The 10,778-nt window shown below is 28.9% G+C and overlaps 1 protein-coding gene across 1 annotated transcript; it reads left to right on the top strand.

Annotated features, from left to right (window-relative positions):
- The first annotated feature begins 913 nt into the window (after positions 1–913).
- On the top strand, positions 914–9,549 carry LOC142322999 (uncharacterized). Its single transcript, XM_075362094.1, has 3 exons — positions 914–1,006; positions 3,800–3,896; positions 9,019–9,549. Exons 1-3 carry the CDS (start codon positions 986–988, stop codon positions 9,411–9,413), a joined length of 513 nt encoding a protein of 170 aa, XP_075218209.1. The 5' UTR covers positions 914–985; the 3' UTR covers positions 9,414–9,549.
- Positions 9,550–10,778: the final 1,229 nt, after the last annotated feature.

The following is a 10,778-nucleotide window of genomic DNA, read 5'->3' as shown; positions in this document are numbered from 1 at the left end:
TTATAATTATAAGCATAATGGCTATATCGGATTTTTTTCAGGTTCATTAGGAAGACCCATGTCCGAGTAAAACCGAAGAGTATAAATAAAAATATAGAGTAGCGAGCGAAGCGAGCGTACATTCAGTTTGGTTAGATTAAAATTATAATTATAAGCCTAATTCTTATATTGGACTTATCTCATGTACATTTTGAAGACCCATATTTGAATAAAATCTATGATTAAAAATAAAAAAATAAATTAATTCGCGAGCGAAGCGAGCGTACGTTTAGTTTGGTTAGATTAAAATTATAATTATAAGCATAATGCCTATATTGGATCTTTTTCAGGTTCATTTGGAAGACCCATGTCCGAGTAAAACCGGAGAGTATAAATAAAAATATATGGTTAGCGAGCGAAGCGTGCGTAGATAAATTTTGTTAAATTAAAATTATAATTATAACGTAATTATAATACATAATATTAATTACAATGTAAATTTTTTAAAGTATATTAAGAAGAATAAAAATACGAAAGATGAAATTAGATTAAAATGATTTTTTTAAAGTTTAAATGGCTGTTAATTCGCCGGACATTTAAATTTTAAAATTACTTTTTTTTTATAATAACTCATGGTCATCGATGGTCATAATTATGAACCTATATTTTTTTCTGATTTCGCAATCCGTTAACAACCTTGCGACAAACGTGTGTAGGTCGTCTTTTAAAATAGATTTAACCGGTTGACCGATACGATTGTATAATCGACATATTTAAACAGTAATGTCTTCTGGTTAAATAAAAGAAAAAAAAAACGGTAGTTACAACTCACGGCAAAGTTCATCTCGCTGAAGGCAAATTAATCGGTGAGTGACGGTGGTCCTTTCTCTTGTATAAAAAGACCGCGTAATCCGTCGTTCGACATCAGTCCAGATTTATCAGTCTTCAGTCGACGATATTTACAAGACAAGAAATTTTTTTATCTAAAATAAAAGAAAATTAAAAAATGGCAGCCTTCAAAGTTTTGGTAAGTAAATATAATTTTAATTATATTTTTATAAATTTAGTTTTTAATTTTTTATAAATATAAAAAAAATTAAAATTAATTATTAATTAAGAATTTTGATTATGGAAATATTTTTAGATTATAATTTAGTACAGGGGTAGAGAAAAATTAGAAAAAAATATTTGATTTTTAATTATATCGATATTTAAACGTAAAATCTCTGTAATAGAAGTTTTAAATCTATTTTAATGGAGAAAAATGTTATTTAAATAAAAAAAAAACTACTTTTATTAGATAATGTTAGCTAGCGAAGCGTGCGTAGATTAATTTTGGTTGAATTATATTTATAATTTTAATCATAAAACTTATATTGAACCTTTCTCAGGTACATTTTAAAAACTTAGCGAGCGAAGAGAGCTTACGTTCAGTTTGGTTAGATTTTTTAAATTTTTTTTAGGTTATATCAGTAGAGATTAAAAAAAATCAATTTAAATTTTAACGATTTTTTAAATTAAAATCTTTTTAAATGATTTTAAATAGAATTAAATTTTGGGTTTTTATTTTTAAATCTATTTTTAGGTTATACATCGGTTTAAATTAGAAAAGTACATTTAAATTTTAAGTTATATAAATTTTTAAACGTAAAATCTCTTTTTAAAATATTTTAAATTCAATTAAAATCTCAGATTTAATTTTTAAATCTATATTTAGGTTATACAAGAGAAACATTAGAAAAGTCCATTTAAATTTTAAATTATATAAATTTTTAAACGTAAAATCTCTTTGAATGATTTTAGAATAGAATTTAAAAATGGGAATTTAATTTTTAAATTTATTTTTAGGTTATACATAGAAACTAAAAAAGGTCCATTTAAATTAAAAATTTAAAGACCGATTGAAAAAACCAGTTTTATTTAATTTTTTTTTTCAACCGAGTTAGCTTAGTGGTTAAATCGTCATTATAAATCAGTTAATTTCGAAGTAATGCTCAAATTCTAAGTAAAGGTAGTTATTTTTATACGGATTTGAATACTAGATCGTGGACACCGGTATTTTCATTGGTGGTTAGGGTTTAATTAACCACACTTCTCAGGAGTGGTTGACCTGGCACTGTACAAGATTATATTTCGTTTATTTTAATATCTTGTAGATTATATTACATATTGTAGAATTTCTTATGAGCTTAAATTTGTATAAAGAACCTCTAAATACAACATATAATGATCTGTGTTGCTTTTTCTGAAAGTAATGATGTTTATTTCAAAAAATTACTAGAAAATCAGTTAATATTATGAATTTTTTAAATTTATCATATTTTTAAAGTTTTATTTTATTACTTATTTCAACCGGGTTAGCCAAGTGGTTAAATCGTCATTATAAATCAATTGATTTCAAAGTTATATTCAAATTCTAAGTAAAGGTAGTTATTTTTATACGGATTTGAATACTAAATTATGGATACCGATGTTTTCTTTGGTGGTTAGGGTTCAATTAACCACACTTCTCAGGAGTGGTTGACCTTACACTGTACAAGATTATACTTCGTTTATTTTAACATCTTGTAGATTATATTACATATTGTAAAGTTTCATATGAGGCTAAATTTGTATAAAGAACCTCTTAGGACAACATATTCCGATCAGTGTTGCTTTTTCTGAAAGTAATGATGTTTATTTTAAAAAATTACTAGAAAATCAGTTTAAATTATGAATTTTTTAAGTTAATCATATTTTCCGTATCTTGGAAAGTTATTTTTTGATTTTAACTACAAATTATTGGCTTTAATTTACTTTTTTTTTGTATATTTGTGATAATTACAAATATTTTAAATATTTAAAAAGAGACCGAATGAAAAAAATAATTTCAAAATACACTTAATATATAACAAATTAATTTAAAAACAAATCTAGACAATTTAAAAAAATTGTATTTTATTACTTTTTTCAACCGGTTTAGCCTAGTGGTTAAAACGTCATTATAAATCAATTGATTTCAAACTAATGTTCAAATACTAAGTAAAGGTAGTTATTTTTATACAGATTTGAATACATGATCGTGGATATCGATTTTTTCTTTGGTGGTTGGGGTTTAATAAACCACACTTCTCAGGAGTGGTTGACCTTACACTGTACAAGATTATACTTCGTTTATTTTAACATCTTGTAGATTATATTACATATTGTAGAATTTCATATGAGCTTAAATTTGTATAAAGAACCTCATAGTACATCATATACCGATCAGTGTTGCTTTTTCTGAAAGTAATGATGTATATTCAAAAAAATTACTAGAAAAGCAGTTTAAATTATGAATTTATAAATTTATCATATTTTTGAAAGTTATATTTCGATTTTATTACTTTTTTCAACCGGGTTAGCCTAGTGGTTAAATCGTCATTATAAATCAGTTAATTTCGAAGTAATGTTCAAATTCTAAGTAAAGGTAGTTATTTTTATACGAATTGGAATACTAGATCGTTGATACCGATGTTTTCTTTAGTGGTTGTGGTTTAATTAACTACACTTTTCAGGACTGGTCGACCTGACACAATATTATACTTCATTTATATATTCATACAACTCATTTTCTGAAGTAATATCTTTAAAAATATTAATTAAAATGTATTTATTAATAATTATGAGTTTTTACATATATTACTCGAAGATCCTGGGTTCAATTCCCAGTAACAGTTCAAAAAATGTAGTAAGGGTCAAATAAAATAAGTAATAGTTAAGGACCTTAGTAATTGTGTATTTTTAATTTTAAAATTGATGGTTTTTATTTATATATAAATTTTTTTTTTTTAAATTTTAGATTCTTTTCTCTGTTATCGCCGCCTGTTTGGCTGAACAAAAAAGCGCACCAGCTGAAGGTAGCGCTCAAAGGACTAAAAAGGGAATCTATGGCGCAGGTATGTAATAAATATATATATATATATAAAGAGTGTTTCTAAAATAATGGGCTATACTTTTTCGAATTCTAATTTTAAAATTAAACAAAAAGTATCCTTAGAAAATAGAAAAAAGAACGAACCAAGAACGTTCCGTTTACACGCGGAGTTAAAAAAAACTATTTTTCACCATCACGCTGGGGCCGGAACTGCTGGAACAACAGTTCTCTGGCACCCTCGCGTCTATGTTCTTATGTACGAATGCGTACAACAACAAAAAAACCATGATGAAGGAACTGTGAACCGGACAGTTGCATTTTAGTATCTTTTTTAATAAACTGGGGAATGTTTTTTTTGGACAGATTTGACGATCAAAGAGCTCTTTCTTTCTGCCATCATCAGATCACTATTAAAAAAAATAACTAAACCGCTTTTATATTCCTTCCAGTGATTAAAATAGAAAAATAAACGAACCAGGAACGTTCTGTTTATACGCGGAGTTTTTTTTTTGTCTTTTTTTTTGTCTTCAGTCATTTGACTGGTTTGATGCAGCTCTCCAAGATTCCCTATCTAGTGCTAGTCGTTTCATTTCAGGTATACCCTCTACATCCTACATCCCTAACAATTTGTTTTACATATTCCAAACGTGGCCTGCCTACACAATTTGTCCCTTCTACCTTAAAAAACAACTACTTTCCCCCAGCACACCGGGGTCGGAACTGCGGGATCGACAGTGCTCTAACACCCTTGCGTCCGCGCACAGTTCCAATTTCTGTATCTTTTTTTTTTTAATAAAATGGAGAATGTCTATTAACATATTAATGTTAAGGATTTCGCCCTTCCAACCAGGATCGTTCCGTTTACACGCGGTGTAAAAAAACTACTTTCCATCAACCCGCCGGGGTCGGAACTGCGATAGCGACAATGCTTTAGAACCCTCGCGTCTATTTTCTTACATATGCAAGATTACAACAACAAAAAATCATGACGGTGGAACTGTGAAACGCACAGTTCCATTTTTGTAATTTTTTTTTAAATAATTTTTTTATCTTTTAGAATGAATTAAAGGAAAAAGGAACACATTATATTATATATTACAGATAATATCATGTGAAAATACAGAGTGCTTCAGTTCTACAGTGCCTATACCTGAGCTTCTGATACATAACCACGTGACAAACGGCAACAACAATCAATAGTAATATATACATTCACTAATAGAGCTAGTTGTGTGAGAATTTTCCATAAATAGTATTGAACAGAAGTTTTATAATATGTTCATTATTATTTTAATCACCCTGTATATATAATCGAAATGAAATATTTCGTAAAATCTTCTCATTTATTCCAAAATACATGATTAAATATTTTATTTCGATTAATCGAATAGTTTTTTTATTTATTCCGAACAGATAAAAATTATCATTGTCTTCATATAATAGTATAGATTAGCGATTTTGCTTTTGGTTTACTTAAGTTACCTACTCGGGTAGATTTGTGGTTAACACACTGTGTTACTAAATTTTAAGAATTCATATTATTCACCTCACCGGGCAGGTCTAGTGGTTAAATCGTCTTTGTAATTAGTTGATTTCAAAGTCGAAAGTTCTAAGGTTCAAATACGTTAATAGCGAACGGGTTACTGGAGGGAGGTGGAAAAGCACAACTCGGGGCAAATTTGCTGCTCTCGCTCATTTCCATTCGTGTAGTTTACGATTTTGATATGATACCGTGGTGTGTTATATATTTATATTCAGGGTTTTTCGAGATAGATCGAATAAATGTGATTTTGGACAATATGTATAGGTTTTTTACCTATATTTATAGTCCGTCCTGCGTTAATAACTCCCTAACTATTAGTCTCAGAGACGTAAATCCGGTTTCATTTTATAAATTACATGATCGCTTTACATATATGACTTTAATTTTGCGTTAATAGTGAGTGTTTTGGTAAGGAGAGTGGGAAAAGCGCAAATTGGCAAAAATTGCTGCTCTTGCTCATTTCCATTCATATAACTTACTATTTTGACATGATACCGCGGTGATTCATGTGTTTTTCTTTAGTGTTTATCGAGATAGATCGATTTAAGTAATAATCAATCTATTTTTAACAATTTTTATTGGTAAAAAATTAGAGAAAACGTGTAAAAAATATATAACAATATTAGATATATTTTTATTTATTCCGAACTTACAAAATACTCTGTATTATAATTTTCCCATTAAATATTTTATTTTAAATTTTACAATATAAAAAAAAACATTTTTCTATATAATTCTATCTTAAAAATATACAAACATCTGATATACGAGCTTTTTTGAATAATCCTTAAAGCTTTCTATTAGAGTAATGATTTTTTTATTATTAAAAATTAATTTTTTTATTATTTTTTTATTTTTTTGTGGTGAATAGAAAATTTTCATTCTTAACCTCGATTTATCATAAATTCGTTAACCCGATCATAGTTGTATATTCTATTTAGTGTAAAACCTATACTTATTTCTCCATATTCGATCCGATGTCTGAAAAATTTGTGTAAAAATGAAGGTTTGTCCAGTATGCGAATAGTACGATAGGTAGCGCTGGAATCGAAATATTTAAAAAAAATTGTATTTATGTTCTGATTTGGTTGATATTCAGAATATATATAAGTTATGTAAAACGGAAAATGTTTGCAAAAACCATAACCGTTAGGTGGTGCTGATGTCGGAATATTTACGAAACGAACAAATATACAAATTCCTTCTACTATGTATAAAAAAATGTTTCTATGTATGTTCGCGATAAACTAAAAAACTACTGGACCGATTCAGGTTCGGGGTTTTGCAAAATGAACCGCGTTGTCTGGAGAAGGTTTAAAGCTACTGAAATCCTCGATCTGACCAATAGAAAGAAAGGTAGGGAAGGAAATTTTAAATCGAATACTGTGTTTTCATAATAGTTTGAATTAAATCCGATAGATAGTGCTTTTTTTCCTAAATCGATTTATTTATATTCTGACAATTTATAAACAGAAAGGTTAAATTATGTGAAAACTTTACGTGGCGCCGGTGTCGAGATATTTATGAAACAAAGAAATATACAAATATCTTATTCTATGTATAAAAAAGCAATGTTCCTATGTATGTCCGTTATGAACTTAAAAAACTAATGGACCGATTTACGCGTAGATTTTTAGAAAATATTCCGCGTAATCCAGAGAAGGTTTAAAGTTATTGAAATCGTCGATCTGACCAATAGAAAGAATGTTAGGGAAATTTTAAACCGCATACTGTGTTTTAATAATAGTTTAGATTAAATCCGATAGATAGTGCTTATGTTTTCCCAAATCGATTTATTTATATTCTGACTTTTTATAAAGAGAATGATTAAATTTCCTGAAATTTCGTAAGGTTCATTTTGTTAATATTTTATAAAAATTTCAATTGTGTTCATTTAATGTATATATATATATAGAAAACTATCTCTCTCTCTCTCGCTGTCTGTCTATCTCTCTCATTCTCTCTCTGTCACTGTCTCTCTCTCACCCTCCTTCACCACGCTCTCTCTCTCTCTCTCTCTGTGTGTGTGTGTGTGTTTGTGTGTGATATTTTTCGACTGAAATAGTAACTCTCTCTCTCTCTCTCTCTCTCTCTCTCTCAGTGTGTGTGTGATGTATTTGTACTGAAATAGTTTCTCTCTCTCTCTCTCTCTGTGTGTGTGTGTGTGTGTGTGATGTATTTGTACTGAAATAGTTTCTCTCTCTCTCTCTCTGTGTGTGTGTGTGTGTTATGTTTTGACTGAAATCCTTCTCTCTGCGTATATATATATATATATATATATATATATATATATATATATATGTGTGTGGGTGTGTGTGTGTGTGTGTGTGTGTGTGTGTGTGTGTGTGTGTGTGTGTGTGTGTGTATGTGATGTATTTGTACTGAAAAAGTCTCTCTCACTCTCTCTCTCTCCCTCTCTCTCTGTGTGTTTGAATATGGGTGTTATGTTTTGACTTAAATAGGACACTCTCTATCTCTCTCTCACGCGCTCTCTCTCTATCTCTCTCTCTCTCTGATGCGGATTTTATATATATGTATAAATCTAGCAATACCGAAGTATTGGCGGATCTGCTAGTATTTAATAAGTATTATTTTAATTTAATTCGTAGACGATTAGTTTCGTTTCCGATTAGTTTTTCTTAGATATTTCACCACTCTCTCTGAGTGTGTGTGTGTGTGTGTGTGTGTGTATGTGTGTGTTATGTTTCGACTGAAATACTGACTCTCTATCTTTCACTTTCTCTGTCTCTCTCTCTCTCTCTTTCTGCGTATGTGTGTGTGTGTGTGTGTGTTATGTTTTGACTGAAATCCCTCTCTCTGCGTATATATATATATATGTATATATATATATATGTATATATATATATATATATATATATATATATATATATATATGTATGTGTGATGTATTTGTACACAAATAGTTTCTCTTTCTCACTCTCTCCCTCTTACTCTGTGTGTGTGTGTGTGTGTTATGTTTTGACTGAAATAGTAACTCTCCCTCTCTCTGCGTATGTGTGTGTGCGTGTTTGTGTGTGTGTGATGTATTTGTATTGAAATAGTTTCTCTCTCTCACTCTCTCTCTCTCACTCTGTGTGTGTGTGATGTATTTGTACTGAAATAGTCTCTCTCTCTCCTTCTTTGTGTGTGAGTGTGTGAGTTTGGGTGTTATGTTTTTACTGAAATAGTGACACTCTCTATCACTCTCTCTCTTACTCTCTCTCTCTCACTCTCTCTCTCTCTCTCTCTCTCTCTCTCTCTCTCTCTCTCTCTCTCTCTCTCTCTCTCTCTCTCTCTCTCTCTCCCTGATGCGAATTTTATATATATATATTTAAAAATATTAATTAATATTTAAAAAATATTAATACTATGCGATTTCATAGTAAAACGTATATTTAATAGTTTTATTATATTAATATTTATGTTGAATTAACGGAACTGTCTCGAGACTGGTAATTCTGAATTCCAGATAGATCGATTTAAAATTTTATATACAAAATATTTATTTTCTATATATATATATATATATATATATATATATATATATATATATATATATATGTATATATATAAATTTATTTATTTTTTTGTTTTGTTACAGGTTATGGAATCGCTCCATATTCCGGTTACGCTGGTTACCCATCCTACGCAAGCGGATACGGAAGTTACTATAGCGGTGCATATGATGCATACCCATATAATGGATATTCTAGTTATGGTTCTTATCCATACGTCTCATCTTCTGCAGCATATGGAGCATACCCACATTCTTCAGCCGTTTATGGTGCATACCCGTATGCATCATCAGCTTATGGTGCATACCCATATTCTTCAGCCGCTTTCGGTGCATACCCGTATGCATCATCAGCTTATGGTGCATACCCATATTCTTCAGCCGCTTTCGGTGCATACCCGTATGCATCATCAGCATACGGAGCATACCCATATTCTTCAACCGCTTATGGAGCATACCCATACACAGCTAAGGTTTTGTAAATGAAATTCAACGATATTTAAATCATTAAAAATAATGGAAAAATCACAAATTGACCACAAACTTTTTATTAAAATATACAATTTTCAACTATAAATTTACTGCCAGTTTGCCCGATATATTTTATAAATATATTATATATATATATATTCAAAGAAAAATTATTGTATTATTTTGTAAATTTTGTAAAAAGAAAAACCATTTTCTTTTGTTAAATAAATAGATTTCCCTTCTATTTAATGTGTATGTTTTTGTTTTTTTTAATTCCTGATAATGTCTATTAATAAATTTTTTTACAGTTACTAAGGTTAGAGGAGAATATATTATTCAATTATTTCTTTTGTCTCCCCCTCCCTTGTACATCCCCCGGTACGGAAGGTGTTAAGTGAAGTGTATGGGAAGGGTTACTGTGGTGTACCGGGGGGGAAAAATTTCAATTTACCCCCGTAAAGGGGATAAATGATATTCTGATTTCAACGAAAATAACGATTTTGATAATTTCTGAATTCATTATTACATATCAATATATCACATAAATATCGATATATAAAACGAAATATATAAATAAATTATTTTTATTTCCTTATACTAAGTAAAAGAAGTATTGTGATCGCGAAATATTTCGGTTTTCTGGTTTCAAGAGAAACATCCATTTTGACCATTTCTGATTCCATTATTTCATATCGATATATCACATATATATCGATATATATACGAATTATATAAATACCATATATTTAATTTTACCTTATACGAAGTAAAAGAAGTATAGTGAACGCGTAATATTTCGGTTTTTTGATTTCAATTGAAATATCGATTTTGATAATTTCTGAATCCATTATTACATATCGATATATATACGAAATATATGAATAATATATATTTATTTTTCCTTATACGAAGTAATAGAAGTATTTTGATAGCGAAAAATTTCGGTTTTCTGATTTCGATAGGAATATCCCTTTTGACAATTTCTGAATCCATTATATCATATCGATATATCGATATATAAGAGAAATATATAAATAAAGTGTTTTTATTACCTTATACGAAGTAAAAGAAGTATAGTGAACGCATAATATTTCGGTTTTTGGATTTCAATAAAAATATCGATTTTGATAATTTTTGAATCTATTATTACATATCGATATATCGATAAATATGCGAAATATATAAATAATATTATTTATTTTTCCTTATACGAAGTAATAGAAGTATTTTGATAGCGGAAAATTTCGGTTTTTTTATTTCGATAGGAATATCCCTTTTGACAATTTCTGTATCCATTATTTCATATCGATATGTCGATATATATGCGAATATATAAATAAAGTATTTTTATTATCTTATACGAAGTAAAAGAAGTA

Source organism: Lycorma delicatula, chromosome 4, assembly GCF_047948215.1.
Source record: "Lycorma delicatula isolate Av1 chromosome 4, ASM4794821v1, whole genome shotgun sequence".
In the NCBI taxonomy this organism is placed as follows: Eukaryota; Metazoa; Arthropoda; class Insecta; order Hemiptera; family Fulgoridae; genus Lycorma; species Lycorma delicatula.
Note: the sequence above shows the minus strand (reverse complement) of the source record. Positions and strands in the feature narration are given on the sequence as shown.

Excerpts from the sequence above, each read along its gene's own strand:
- LOC142322999 (XM_075362094.1), top strand. The coding sequence starts at position 986 with ATGGCAGCCTTCAAAGTTTTG. Across the intron at positions 1,007-3,799 it reads TGGCAGCCTTCAAAGTTTTG|ATTCTTTTCTCTGTTATCGC; the intron begins GTAAGTAAATAT and ends TTTAAATTTTAG. Across the intron at positions 3,897-9,018 it reads AAAGGGAATCTATGGCGCAG|GTTATGGAATCGCTCCATAT; the intron begins GTATGTAATAAA and ends GTTTTGTTACAG.